General features: G+C 43.0%; 1 protein-coding gene across 1 annotated transcript; it reads left to right on the top strand.

Annotated features, from left to right (window-relative positions):
• Positions 1-272: 272 nt before the first annotated feature.
• On the top strand, positions 273-3,602 carry LOC128841686 (toll-like receptor 13). The gene has a single exon (XM_054036963.1). The coding sequence runs from the start codon at positions 273-275 to the stop codon at positions 3,129-3,131; it is 2,859 nt and encodes a 952-aa protein (XP_053892938.1). The 3' UTR covers positions 3,132-3,602.
• Positions 3,603-14,946: the final 11,344 nt, after the last annotated feature.

The following is a 14,946-nucleotide window of genomic DNA, read 5'->3' as shown; positions in this document are numbered from 1 at the left end:
GCTCAGATACCCACTGCACCGTCCTTTGAAAATTTGGCCCTTTAATTTTTAATTCTTCAGTAGGATGAGACGTAAAGCAACTAACTCCAGCTCTTCTGAAAATAGAGATCTCAATATTTTATTAATAGTGATATGCAATGCAAGGATATTTCTCTTCCTCATTTGGAGACTTTTCCTGATTACACAAGAGCACTAATTTCACTCTCTGTTCTCTCCTCGCTACAACGACTGCTCTTGGTTTTGAACTAAAGGAGCGCTCAGGAGTTAGAGAGATGTTGTTCCTGCAGCTTTTCTCTGCTTTGATTTTCTTCAGCCAAGGCCAAGGAGTGGCTCCTTACTCACTGCAGAACTGTATGGTCCATGGAAAGTGGAGCAAAACGATAAAGGTGCTGTGCTATCATCAGAACTTGTCACAAGTCCCAAGTGATCTTCCCTGGAATGTAAGCAGCTTAGATCTGTCTGAGAATCGGATTGCAAGCCTGAGGCAGAGTGACTTCAGCAAACTGAGTCTGTTGCAAGTCTTGAATGTTTCTCAGAACCAAATTCATCTAATTGAAGAAGGCACTTTTACTCACACAAGTAGCCTAAAGATCTTGAACCTCACTTCAAACCAGCTGAGAGTTCTTTCCAGCTCTATGTTTGATGGGCTGGGGAATCTTACAGTCTTGCTACTTAGGAAAAATAATATTGACAGGATTGAGCCATCTGCCTTTGCCCGCCTGATGAAGTTAAAGGTAATTGATTTATCATCAAACAAGTTACGTTCTCTGAATGCTTTGGATGTTGTGTTTAAGGTAAAATCTTTGGAAGAGCTGCACATAAGAGAGAACAATATAACACATTTCACGACCAAAGATAATGTGCCCATGTGGCTTCGTGAACTGGATGCATCCCATAACCCAATCTCTTTCATTGATGTTGCAACTGATGCTTTGTATAGACTTCTTTCACTGGATTTATCTTTCTCTGGCACCCATAACCACATTACATGGATTATACAAGACCCTTGTTTCCTGAAAGGGTTAAAGAGATTATATTTAGGAGGGATATTTATGACACCACTAGACATATTGACTGTGGTTCAAAAACTGAATTGCTCTTTGCTAGAGGAGATCCACCTAAATGAGTTGAACTTGACTGATTCTGACAATCTCATAGAAAAGGTATGCCTTTGGCACCGCAATGTCAAGACTCTTAACTTACAAGGCAATAAATTTGAAAGCATTAAAGGAATTGTCTTTGAAAACTGCACTCATCTATGGCATTTGGATCTGGCACACAACAGGTTAAAAGTGGTGCCGTGTATATCTTTTCAGCCCCTGAATTCTTTACAGAGTCTTTCCTTGGCAAACAATGAGTTCACTGAAGTACCAAATGCAACTTCGAATATACTGTCTCTGAAAAGTCTGGATCTCAGCTTTAACCAAATTAGGGAAATTGTCCCAAATGACTTTGCCAATCTAAAGAACCTGGAGCACCTCACTCTAGCTGGAAACAGAATCACTAAGATCAACTCAGATTTGTTTCCGGATCTACACAATTTGTTGGAATTAAATTTGGGAACGAACCTCCTTTTGGAAATCTCACGACCTTTTTCAGATAGTTTAGGGAAGCTGGAAAAAATGGAACTAGCAGGAAATAAGATGAGCTCCATCAAGAAAGAAACTTTTAGGAATCTGACTTCTCTGCAGTTTCTTAGCCTGCTGGACAACCAAATTAGCACAATAGAACCTGGAGCCTTTGAAGGTCTGAGCCACCTGCAGACACTGCTTCTTGGAACTAATAAGATCACCAAGGAAACTTTGCAGAAAGGCATCTTCCAGGGAGTAAACTCATTGGTTGACCTTCAGCTTTTTGAAAATTACATCTCCTATGAGACATCTGAAGAACTTGACAACCCTCCCTTCATTCTCCTGAAGTCCTTAAAATATCTCTCTCTGAACAGCCAACGTCACAGAGGGCTTCTGAATTTCCCATCTAACTTCTTGCAGGGGTTGGAATCAATAGTGAGAATCCATGCAGGCAACTTGCCCATCACTGATTTGGATCCAGCCACCTTTAGTTACACCCCTACGCTCCAAGAACTGGATTTGAGCTGTAATCCTATCAATCCCATTAGCCCAGCTCTGCTCCAGCCTGGACCGAAGCTGACAGAGCTACATCTCAATAAAATAGGGCTGCAGTCTCTTGATTTTGTTCTCCACGTAAACTTTTCTAAGCTGTCCATACTCAGGGTGTCTGGAAACAAACTAAATGTAATTGAACTTAAACACATAAGGGCTTTACCTTACCTTACCTTTTTGGATCTTAGACAAAATCCTTACACTTGTTCTTGCGATAACCAAATGTTCCTCAGTTGGTCTCTTCATGACTTAAAAACTCAAGTGCTCTATTTCTACCAGTACACCTGTGCTTTCCCACTTGCCAGTAAGGGAAGGAAACTATGGGCCTTCCACACCTCCTCCTGCACAGTCAACCATGAGTTTATCCTGTTTGTTACGAATACAACCACAATTATTTTGCTGATGATAGTATGCATCTGTTTTCGCTGGAGGTGGCAAGGGATTTATGCTTACCACCTGCTACTTGCCTATATTCATGACAAGAGGTACAAAAGGATGAGGCAACAAACAAAATACGACTATGATGCGTTTGTCTCCTACAACACGCATGACCAGGAGTGGGTGATCAATGAGCTCCTTCCCACACTGGAAGACAAATACCACTGGAGGCTATGTCTGCACCATCGTGACTTTGAACCAGGGAAGTGCATCCTGAAGAACATTGTGGAAAACATCTATGCCAGCAGGAAGACCATTTGTGTCATAACCCGCCACTACCTGGAAAGTGAGTGGTGCTCTAAGGAGATCCAGATAGCCAGTTTTCGCCTCTTTGATGAACACAAGGATGTCCTGATCCTGATTTTCCTGGAACAGATCCCCAGTGGTAGTCTATCATCCTACCACAGAATGAGAAAGCTGGTGAAGAAGAAAACATACCTCATGTGGCCCCAGGAGGAGAAGGAGATTCCACTGTTTTGGCATAAACTCAACATGGCCTTGAAGACAAGTGAGGGGAAAGAGGATGAAGATCCTATTTTGTCTGGGATCATTCCAGATGAAGATCAGTAAAGACAGTGGCCTGCGGTGACTCTCTCTGTCTGCTTATGACATTTCTGATGGGGCCATCTCTGCGATTTCTAGATATCAGCCTGGATATTGAAGACACTAATGTCCAGTATTTGAAATTATTTGGCTTCCCCTCACTGCAGAGGACTGTGACAGTGGCACTTGCATTACAAAGAGGTTAGTACTAAAACCACCTGCACATTGCCAGGCCACGGTTGAGGCTTATAGACTGTGCCAGTGACTGTATGTGTGTGTGAAGCTTGCATTGATACTATGTGTTTTTGTACCTGTTCTGTGGCTAAACAGAAGCCTTGAGTCTGCAGGGCCATCAAGCTTAATTTACTGAAATTTGTTAATTGGGTTTTAATGCGCTTTAAAAATGTAAAAGAAAGAAAGAAAGAAAGAAAGAAAGAAAGAAAGAAAGAGCTCAGTAGCAAAGCTAAGTAATTGTGAACCAAAGAGAGCAAACCTGGGGTAGAAAAGAATGATAGAAACAGGGCCGGCTCTAACTTTTTTGCTGCCCCAAGCAGCAAAAAAAAGTGCCGCCCCCCGCCGAGTGCCGCGCCGCGCCCCCCCAGCGCCGCGCCCCACGCCGCCCCCCCCGCCGAGCGCCACCGGAACCCCCCCCCGAGCGCCGCCGGAGCCCGCCCCCCCCCACCGAGTGCCGCCGGAACACCCCCCCGAGCGCTGCCGGAGCCCGCCCCCCCCCGCCGAGCGCCACTGGAACACCCCCCTGAGCGCCGCGCCCTGCGCCGCCCCCCCCGCCGAGCGCTGCCGGAACCCCCCCCCGAGCGCCGAGCCCCGAACCCCGCGCCGCCCCCCCGCCAAGCGCCGCGCTGCCGGAGCCCGCCCCCGACCCCCACCAAGCGCCGCCGGAACCCCCCCCCCAGCGCTGCGCCCACGCCGCCCCCCTGCCGAGCACCGCGCTTCCGGAGCGCCCCCGCTCCCCACGGAATGCCGCACCGCGCTCCCCCCGCCGCCCCTTACCAGGTGCCGCCCCAAGCATGTGCTTGGTTGCCTGGTGCCTGGAGCCGGCCCTGGATAGAAACAACCTTTGCAAACCCAAAACAAAAACTTAACAAAATTATGAATGCCTTCCTGTCTGCAGCTGTTTGGCACAGTGAACATATAACCTTTCTGTGAAACTATTTTAAAACAATTTGCAAATCACCTTTAAGAAAAGGTTAGGTACAAACTTTCATTTTCAAACTCCCTGAAGTTATGTAAATCCTGCTTCGAGGCCATTAAAGAGAACAACTGCATAGAGAAAAAGCTCTACTATGAACTTTTAATTATCTTTACACTTGTTAAAATCTAATGTTTAGGTTAATTTCTACATTTCATTTTTTAATCTTTAGGACAAGAGATTGATTACCAGTGTCAATCAGGAGAGGGAGAAAATATCCACACTAAGTCCTGCTCTACACATTGTGTTTATACTGGTAGAACCATGTTGGCTGGTTTGTAATTTTTAATGAAATAATGATACTGGTACAACCCCTAGAGTGGTTGCAGTTATCACAGTATAAAAGAGCTTGTACCACTATTGCTTATTGCACTTCCCATACAGGAATACCAGTATATACATAAGAATATACCAATATAGCACTGTTTTATAGATATATAGCTGTGTCCACATTAGAGGGATTGTACCGCTTTAGTTTTAGTGGTATCATTAAAATGGTACAACTTTTGTGTGTACATAAGACCTAAGGCTTAAATGCAGTAAAGCATTTAAGCACATGCTTAATTTTAAGCAAGTGTACAGATCCTGTGGTGATGAGCAAGGTCTGGGAACCAATATGGAATAGAATAGAAGCATGTGACTAGACCCACTGAACTAGAGCTGGGTTTTTCAACAAAACAGTTTTGTTGGAAAATGCCGATTTGTTGAACTTGAAATATTTCACGAAAACACGAACTACACACAGGCAGGGCTCTATCCAAAATCCACCAGCTTGGGGGCCTGCAGCTCTGAGCAGTCTCACTATGCGGACTGCACTATGGTTTCAAGGTCTCTGCTCTGGACCCAAGAGCCTGAAAGGCTTTAGGGGCTCTCAAGGCTTCCAGACTCCCAGCCACAGAACTGGAAGACTGGGAGCCCTGGCTTCTAAGCAGCCTGATAGAGAGTCAGGATCCTAGAAGCCCTGGGAACCGCAGCTGAGCTGGAAGCTCAGGCTCAAATTCACAGAGAAATTTTTGCAACAAAATGTTTTGATTATTTCAAACGGATTTTCCCCCCAGATTTTCCCTTTTGCAGGGAATTTTGAAATTCTATGTGCATTTCTAAACAGAACTTTATTTTTTAGTTTGGAATTTCCCACAGAATGAAAATTCCGACTTTCAACCAGCTCTAATCTTAATGACTTTGCTAGACTGGGCCCTTACTTCCTACTCTGGCATAAGCAAATGGATTGTGAGGGATTCTCTGTTGTTACAAGAAGACACCTTGTGATAAATGAAGGGGGGGTGGGACTCCCTTTTCTGGACACCCAGCCAGCCAGTAGCTATAAAATCCCTCTTAGTAGCTGTTCTCTAATTGCTCTACTTGTAAAGGGTTAAAAAGTCTCACTGCTATGCAGGGGCGCCTCCAGGCACAGGGCAGCAAGCGCGTGCCTGGGGCGGGAAGCTGCAGGGGGCGGCGTGAGGGCGGCAGTCAGGCAGCCTTCGGGAGGTGCGCCGGTCCCGCAGCTTCAATGGCAATTTGGTGGCAGGACCGGCAGATCACCCGCAGAAATGCTGCCAAATCCGCGTGACCAGCGGACCACCCGCATGCATACCACTGAAGGCCGCCTGACTGCTGTGCTTGGGGCAGCAAAAAACATAGAGCCACTCCTGCTGCTATGCATAGGTAAAAGGAAGTGAGTGGGCACCTGGCCAAAAGAGCCAATGGGAAGGCTAGAACTTTTTAAAATTGAAACAAGACTCCCCTTTTGTCTGTCTGTTGTTCTCCCGGGGAGAGGCAAACAGGACAGAGCTATGATGTAAGAGCTTGGGCCAGGTATGAAAAAATCATCAGTATCATACCTAGAAACTACTCATTTAAAATCCCAGATATGTAAGTAGATCAGGAAATGTCTAGGAAGACGCAATTCGGTTTATTCCTTGTATTTCATTATGACTTGTGGATTCTTCTGTGCTAACCCCAGGTCCTTTTGTTTTGCTTGTAACCTTTAAGTTGGACCTCAAGAAAGCTATTCTTGATGCTTAATCCTTGTAGTTGTTTTCTTTTTTTAAATCTAGCAAATGTCTAAATTCCAAGATGTATTTTCTTTCCTTTTTTTTGGTTAATAAAATGTACCTTTTTTAAGAATAGAATTGGATTTTTGTGTCTTAAGAGGTTTGTGCACATGTTGTTTAATTAGCTGGTGACAACAGCTGATTTTTTCCTTTTTCTTTCTCAGCTCTTCCCCGGAAGGGGGTGGGGAGTGAAAGGACTTGAGGGTACCCCACAGGAGGGAATTCCCAAGTTCGCCTTCCTGGGTTCTCAAAGGGGTTCTGCACTTGGGTGGTGGCAGCATCTACCAATCCAAGGTCAGAGAAAAGCTGTAACCTTGGGAGTTTAATACAAGCCTGGAGTGGCCAGTATTAATTTTTAGAATCCTTGAGGGCCCCCACCTTCTGCACTTGAAGTGCCAGATGGGGAATTAGCCTTGACACACCTAGACAGATAGTGTGAGTTAACTGGATGGTTTTGTTAATCTAATTTGGTGATATACAGTAGTAGAGTCTTTGTGGATATTCCCACTATAACTCAGCATTTAAGAGTCACTACAGGATGTTTTAAATGAGCCCATTCTGTTGCATTTTGCTGAGTATTTTTAATAGCTGCTGTCTTAATTCTTTAGCATATGTTAGAAGAGAAGTTTTTAGTAAAACAAGGTGAATGATGCAGCATTTATGAAAAGATGACACTCTGGGTCACATCCACCACTGCAGTGACTTCAGCGGAGCTGTTCCCATACTCTAATACTCAGCTAATGTCTAATACTTGACTCTTGGCCTCAGTGATCAGTTGTGACAGTGAGATCCACAGACTACTATGGGTTGTATAAAATGATTTTCTTGTACTAGTTTTAAGTTTGCTGCCTTTTCCTTCCATTGAACATCGCTTTGTTTTTATATGAGAGGGCATCAAATTTGCCTTCTCCAGACCACTCCTTATTTTGATGCTCCCTCTTCTTTGTTTCCTCTCGAAAATAGCCGCAGTCTTGTCAATTTCTTTTCTTACTGAAGCCTCTCCAGGCATCTAGTTACTACTCCCTGCCTCTGAACCTGATCTATTTCTGACATATCTTTTTTAAGATGGGCTGATCAGAACTGAACACGCTATTCCAGCCAGGGGAAGGTGTACCCTGGATTTATCCAATAGCATTAGAATATCTCTAGCAGTATTTCCTGTCTCCTTCTTTATGCACCCTGACACTTTTTTTTTTTTTTTTTTTTTTACTGCCATTTCACATTGGCAGAGGCTTTCATTGAGCTGTTCACAATGATACCCAGACCTTTTTCCTGATTAATTAGGGTCTGATTCTTCCACCTTTACTCATGCTGAGTAGCTCCTCACACCATGAATAGGACCACTGGAAACCACTATCACAGTGCCACCAGTTGACACCATTGCTGACAGTCTCAGCAGAGAGCCCAGTGACTGAATGGGCCACAGGTAATGAACTCCCCTTACTTTAGCAGGGATCTGTTGTATTAATCTCAGGGTTGAGGCACATGGACCAGAAGCAGAATTTGGCCTATTGACTGTAACAGCCAATATGGAGCAATTGCTGAACTCTACATCCTGTCAATAACTTCAGCAGCCCAATATTCTGGGTGTCTGAGACCTACTAGTGGCTCTCAGAGGAATAATGCTACCTCTGGTTATGTCCCAGTGCCTTGCCCTTGGCCGATGCCCCGATGCCTTGGCCCCTAGCAGCACAAGATTCTTGTCTACAGCAGCAGCCCAAAAAGCTGTGAGCAGCTCTAAAAATAGATCAGTAAACAGCCTACTCTCTGCTGTAAAAAGCCCCCAGCTGAAGGTCATAGAAAAGCTACAGACCTGGCCACCCTGTTCAGAAGGAAAGCCACAAGGAAGCTGTGCCCTTGTCTCAAGGACATGCTCCTGACATAACAGCATGGGCAGTCGGGAAAGCACTGAGATACTGAGGCAGAATGGGTGTCTTGAAATGAATATCCCAGTGAGTCTGCAAAACCATTCATCCAGATCTAATCTGATGCATAAATATTGTAGCCAATAACACAGGAGCTGGCCCGTCGCTAATGCAGAAGCACGTAGATGTTAGCCATGTTACTGCTCTTGTATTAACAACCTTTCCTAACTGCATCAAACAGGTTGTACTGCCCATGACTGGGAATATGATATTTCATAGGTCTCTGCAATCTGATATTTAACCCACCAGTCAGATGGAGAGGCGGTGTTGTTTAATAACTAGACCAAAGTACTTGAAGTCAGGTGATCTGAGATTTATTCCCAACTTTGCCAATGACTTCCTGTGTGACTTTGGGCAAATCACTTAAGGCTTAGGCTCCCTTTGTGCCTTTGAAAATCTTTCCCCTCAAATGCGGCAGCCCTCAGTTTCTGTGAAATGAGGTATTGCTACTTGTCTACTTCACTGGGTTGTTGTGGAATTAAATTGATGAAAAGTTATAATGTGACTGGAGATCCTCAAATGGCAGGAGCAATACAAGGACAAACGGGCAGATCCTGATCTCATTTACATCAGTGTAAACTTTGAGTAATTCACTGGACTTGCGTCAGGTTAACGTTGACATACCTGAGATCAGACTCTGTCCCAAAGTCTTCGTACGTGTTATGCTATTTGTGCAGTGCTCCACCCTAGCTCTGATGTTAAAACAGTAGTCCAGTAAAATTGAATCTAGGCTCGCCTCTCTGACACTGGGTTCCAGCCCCCTATTGTCAACAGAGCAAGCAGAGTGAATCCCGGCAGGGGGCTCAGAAATAATTATTTTAATTAAACACCCAATTATCAGCACTCACAGGCCACCCATGAGGAGATGCGCTTGACACTCTCTGACCTTTCAGATCACTGCATGGTGTAGCTTGTCATTGAAAGGCTTCCCTCCAATGCTGCTTGGCAAGAGGAGGGGATATCCCTGCTGCTCAGAAGGACGATCTGGTCCCTCTCTCTCTCTGATTTCATAGAGACAGATTCATTGGCACTATTGCAAGAATGCTGCTGGATCTGTACTGTATAGAACAGCTGTTTCATTATGGTGTGCACAGCCCCCCTCCCTACCCTGGGATCAAATTAAAAGCTTTGGGGACATTCAGTTGCATAGAAAGAATGACTGAAGTGTGAGCAGTGCTTGGATCAAAGTGATATTGAGCTAATTATATGAGAAAGGTTCTCAACAAAGCAGGAAGTTCAGTTTCTCTAATGGAGAGAGAAGAAAGGGGATTTATTCCTTTTGCTTTATCTGGTGATAACAGATATAAACATCTCTTCCTTGCTTCATGCCCCCTGCAAAACAATGAAATACATGAGATTCATAGAGCATTTCAGAGCCTTTAGACGGAGAAAATATTAAAGGGCTGAGGCTAAAAAGTGTGGTGTATTGAAAGTGTGTTAAAATTATAGTCTTTTAAAATTCTCAATGGTTTAACCTTACCGGTGACTACTACTGCACGCTTGCTGGCGAGGGTATTCTGTCGGGAAACGTGCAGTAGTAGTCAGTCTCCAAAGATCCAGCCTACAGCAAGGTGAGATGACTTGCAGAAGGTGAGGTCACTGCTCAAATTGCAGAAAGGGAGGTTTAGGTTGGACATTAGGAAAAACTTCCTGTCAGGGTGTTTAAGCACTGGAATAAATTGCCTAGGGAGGTTGTGGAATCTCCATCATTGGAGGTTTTTAAGAGTATGTTAGATAAACACCTGTCAGGGATGGTCTAGATAATACTTAGTCCTGCCTTGAGTGCAGGCGACTGAACTAGAAGACTTCTCAAGGTCCTTTCCCGTCCTAAATTTCTATGATTCCATCAGATTCATTTGTCTCAGGCAATTTTTTTATTGTATTTTGTTGATGGTGGTGTGTAGGCTGATAGTTCCCAATTTTAAGTTTGAATTAAGCAATTACTTTTTTTCTCTCAGTTATTTGCAAAACCATCTTTGAAGCTGGGAACGCACGCTTTTTTTGCTGATCGGATTTGTCCATCTTCCTCTGACACACACTACAAATCCCCTTGCAACCCACATTTACAATGCCACTAATGCTTCCTGTGGTTTACATCTTTTAAAAAAGAAACCCAAAGTCAGAAGTTTTCATCAGTTCATTTTGTTTCTGATACTGACAGGCTGTGCATATGTTGTTAACATCTGTGTAACTTGTGTTTTTTCTCAAAGGCTCAGAGTGAGAACATGGACGTAGAGGCTGTGGCTGCATTTCTGAAAGGCCTGGATGGCTTTTGGACTGTCAATATCATTCACAGCTCTATAAACTAAAGACCAAACTCCACAGTGTAGGCCATGTTTATCCATGGGAAAGCTGGAAAGTTATTTCTCCTATAGGGCATGACAGCTGGAAAGGTGCATTATGAAGAGTGTTCCTCTTCCTCTGAGGTATCAGATATTGGTCACTACTAGAGGCAGGATTCCAGAATAGATGGATCTATGTGTCTAATCCAGTATGGCAGACGGTAGGGTACCATACTAGACATACCTGTGGATCTGATCTTATATAGCAAGGGGCAGAATACTAGCTTAGGCCTTTGAGTCTGATACATTGTGCCAGAGCTGGATATAGAACTGGATGGACCTATGGATCTGATCTGATATGGGTAAGGCATGGGATACCTGAATGGATAGCTCTATGATGTTCATTCAGATCCTATGTCCTTCCTAATGCCATTCACTTAATGTGTTGAACTCCTGCCCATCCAGAAATTAATTTCTCTTTCTTGTACTTGAGAAAAATATTACCTTCTTGCTATTATAGAAAGATACATACATAGGTACATCTCATAAATTGCCAAGACCCAAATCTTAAAACTGGCATTTATAATGTGGGCAGAACAATAGCAGAAACAGGAAATGAGCCGAGGTCATTTCAGTATCATACAACTAGACTTGGAAGAATTAGATTTTTTTTTTATAATTTTGATGGATAATATTGAGTTTTAAGCATTTTTTTCAATTTGTATCAATTTAAATCTTCAGTTGTGCAAAATTATGGGATTTAAGCTTTTTTTTATTGTTATCGATTTACATTTTCACAGTTGTAGGAAAGTTGGGGGAATCAGAAATGATTTAATGACAGTAGATATTGAGATTTAAAAGGTTAAAGCTTTATAACTGTTAAAAATTGTCAGCATCAGGTGTCAAAATACTCAATGTAAATATCCTTAAATCGAATTCTAATAAGTTCTCAGGCAGCATTTTTCTTACTTTGCCTATTTGTAAATTTCAGTTATTATCTATGGAAATATTTTTGCGGGTTTGTGTGTGTGTGTGCAGTGAAATTGACATTCACTGATAAAAGTTGAATCCTGCCAAGCCTATGTACATTCTATGATGTTCCTTGAACCTCATGCAGATGAATGGCATGGTGGAATTGTCCCTGTGATCTTGTGTGCAAGCATGCATGGAAAGTGTATGTGTGTGCATGTGTATGTTTAAATAGTGGGCAATGCATGTGTTTGTGTGTATGTGCATGCACATGAACACATGTGTGTTCTTAGGAGTTGGAATCAGAGGGTTACCTGGGGAGATGATTGTATTGATGCTGATGCCTTTGCTAACTAGAAGCATAGATAGATAGATAGATCTCTTTTCTTTCTGAGACAGCCAAAACTCCCATCCAGCTTTCATCATCTCCCATCTTTGCTACTGTGGCCTCCCTAACACCCATATCACCATACAAAATGCAGATGTTAAGATCATCTTCTGTGTTTTGACCGAGTCCCTTTGAATCTCCTCACTGGCTCCCTCGGTTTCATGGCATCAAGTTTAACCTTCTCGTCCTCACCTTCAAGGCCTTTCAGAACTCTACTCTCTAAATGTATCAGCTCTTGTCTCTTCTTGTATTACTCTTCCTCCATTTCAGCATGTTCATCAGCTTCTCACACACATCTCTGTGCCTTCTTCCTGGCTGCCCTCTATGCCCAGAACATCCTTCCTGAGCTGATCCTCTTTCAAATCTTTCAAAACCCATCTCTGCTGTGATGCCTGTAAGAAGTTAACTAATTAGTAATGGCTTGAGGGACTAGGGTGACCAGACAGCAAGTGTGAAAAATCAGGATAGGGGGTGGGGGGTAAGAGGAGCCTATATAATAAAAAGACCCCAAAATCGGGACTATCCCTATACAATCGGGGCATCTGGTCACCTTATGAGGGACAGATGGGGATAACTGGCATTTACCTTATATATTTAAAATCATCAAGAGAAAAAATAACAAATGTCTATATGTATATTACAAATTGTATATTTGATCATATCCCCCTTCATATGATACTTGTCTTCTTAGATTGTAAGTTCTTCAGGGCAGACACACTGTCTTCATGGGATTCCAATCCTGATTGGAGTCTCTGGGTGCCATTGTGATATAAATATTCAGCGGTGTTGGAACAATTTTTATAGTGAGGGTGCTGAGAGCCATTGAACCAAACTGTAAACTCTGTATATAATGGAAACCACTTTGAGCCAGGTGCTGCGGCAGCACCCCTCAGCACTCCTAGTTCCAGCACCTATGTAAGTATTAGTTTTAAGCAGTAATAATAGCAGTAACTTTTCAGCCATCAGATGGCAGCATTGCACAATTTTGCAAATCTAGAGCAGAGAGGTCAATAGCACTCAGATACACCCATATATGGTCTATTTATCGGACAACCTGTTTTTCCAGCTCTTTCAAATAAATGTGACTCAAGCCAAACAGCTTCCCAACTGCTCAAATCCCTTCAAGAGCAGCTATTAAAAATGCTGTAGAGCTTTAAGTGTTCCTGAGCTGTTTGCATATCATGATCAACAGTAACAGCATGGGTAATTGGGGACACAAAGCTCCTTATTTAGAAATGAGTTGAGGGAGTTGTTCTGAGACATCTCAAGTGCCCTTGAAAGTCCAGTTCCCTTCTCCTGTGATATGTATCCATACTCCTTGGTACAAGATCAACATTCACTTTCAGTGAGAGACCAGTGCAGATATTTCTTACTTATGCAAAGACAGAATTTACATGGGAATGAGTTTGGGGCTGACTCTAACTTTGGACATCCTTATTGATTCTCAAGTATGTGGATTAGTCCAGAATGTGATCAGTGTTGATTAAGATCAGTTTTATTTTCATTGCAGGGAGAGATGGGACCAAAGCAAAACTCAGATCCAAATATCCTGAAGCACAAGGAAGTTTGGATTTGAACTTTGCAGTTCAGAATCATTGCTAACTGCAAGCTGTATCCCTTACTTGGACTTCTTCATCCCTTTTGGTTTCCTGCTTTGCAGCCACCTTATACATAACAAGTGCAGACCAAATGAAATTAGGCAAGTCTTAGAGTTATCACATAGTCACAGCCAAGACTTAGGGCTTGTTGACAGAGAGTTCTTCTACCACTATACCTAAAGCCATTTAGAAACCAATATAGTTAAAACAGTACAACTCCCTAGTGTGGATGCAGATATATCAGGGGAATAGGCTGTATTGGTATAAGCACCTTTATACTGGTATAATTGCATTCACACTAGGGGTTGTACCGCTTTAACCATATCAGTATAAAGTCACAGTCCTAATCAAAGTAATTAAATCGGTACATAAACTGTGTGTAGACCAGGCCTTAAATTAGGCTCCTCATCATTCATAAGCATGTGGTTAGCAACCCCACCAGCTGAGCTGAAAGGGAGCTTCTGTGGCTGATCCAGTTAGCAAGAGACATGCCAAGTTGGCATCTAATGGATGCTGCTTTTATAATTTGGCTGCATTTCTTTAGATACTTTCTGAACAGGGCTGGAGGCCTAAATCTTCTCCCAAATTTAGTCTTGCACGGTGGAGCCCATCCTGACAGTAAGTAATCATGAGTCACAAGGAATTCTCAGTTTCATGCTCTTGCAAAAGAACAATGCAGAGAATGGATCGAGAGGACAAAGAAGGAAAGAACATTTAAAAAGGCAGAAAGAAACAGCAGACCCAGAATATATCTGGCTGACACAAAGCAGCTGCTTAAAGAATTCCCAGCAGAAATTTGCAAGGCATCTCCAAGACTTAGTACTACACAATTTACAATCCAAAAAGACTCGTAGCTGAACCAAGGTTAGGAGGTAAATCAGATCATGTCAGATCTACCAAAGAAGGATGATAAAACAGAGCTTGTGTATGCACAAAAGCAGAGGAGAGCTCCACTCCATTCTTAATTCACCCCTATTGTGCTTCTGGGCCTGAGATACTGCAGCAGGCATCTCAGAATAGCAGGAAGACTTTAGGTGCCACATGTTACTCTGAATTCATTTTTTTATACAATGAAGTCAAGCACTTAACATTAATGTTTCAAAGGTTTTCAGATTTGATTTGGGATCTGATAAGTTGTCAGCAGAGCTTGGATACCATCCACTTTGGGCCATACTCAGAGCTGATGTAAAAGGTGATGTGAATTACAGGTTATGTGTGTACTGGTCAGAAAGATGGTGTACATGGGGGTAACTGACACACTGAAGATCAAGAAGGGGGTATGTAGCAGGAAAAGTGACTAAGAGGATGGGTACAAGAATCAGATCTATGAATACAGCATTTAAGCTCAATGTAACATTACTGCTATTTTCCTCAATGTGACCCCAAAGCATTAATTTATTATTTATAAAGCCACCT

Source organism: Malaclemys terrapin, chromosome 8, assembly GCF_027887155.1.
Source record: "Malaclemys terrapin pileata isolate rMalTer1 chromosome 8, rMalTer1.hap1, whole genome shotgun sequence".
In the NCBI taxonomy this organism is placed as follows: domain Eukaryota; kingdom Metazoa; phylum Chordata; order Testudines; family Emydidae; genus Malaclemys; species Malaclemys terrapin.
Note: the sequence above shows the minus strand (reverse complement) of the source record. Positions and strands in the feature narration are given on the sequence as shown.

What these genes read in the sequence shown, in the direction of transcription:
- LOC128841686 (XM_054036963.1), top strand. Translation starts at nt 273, where the DNA reads ATGTTGTTCCTGCAGCTTTTCTCTGCTTTGATTTTCTTCAGCCAAGGC.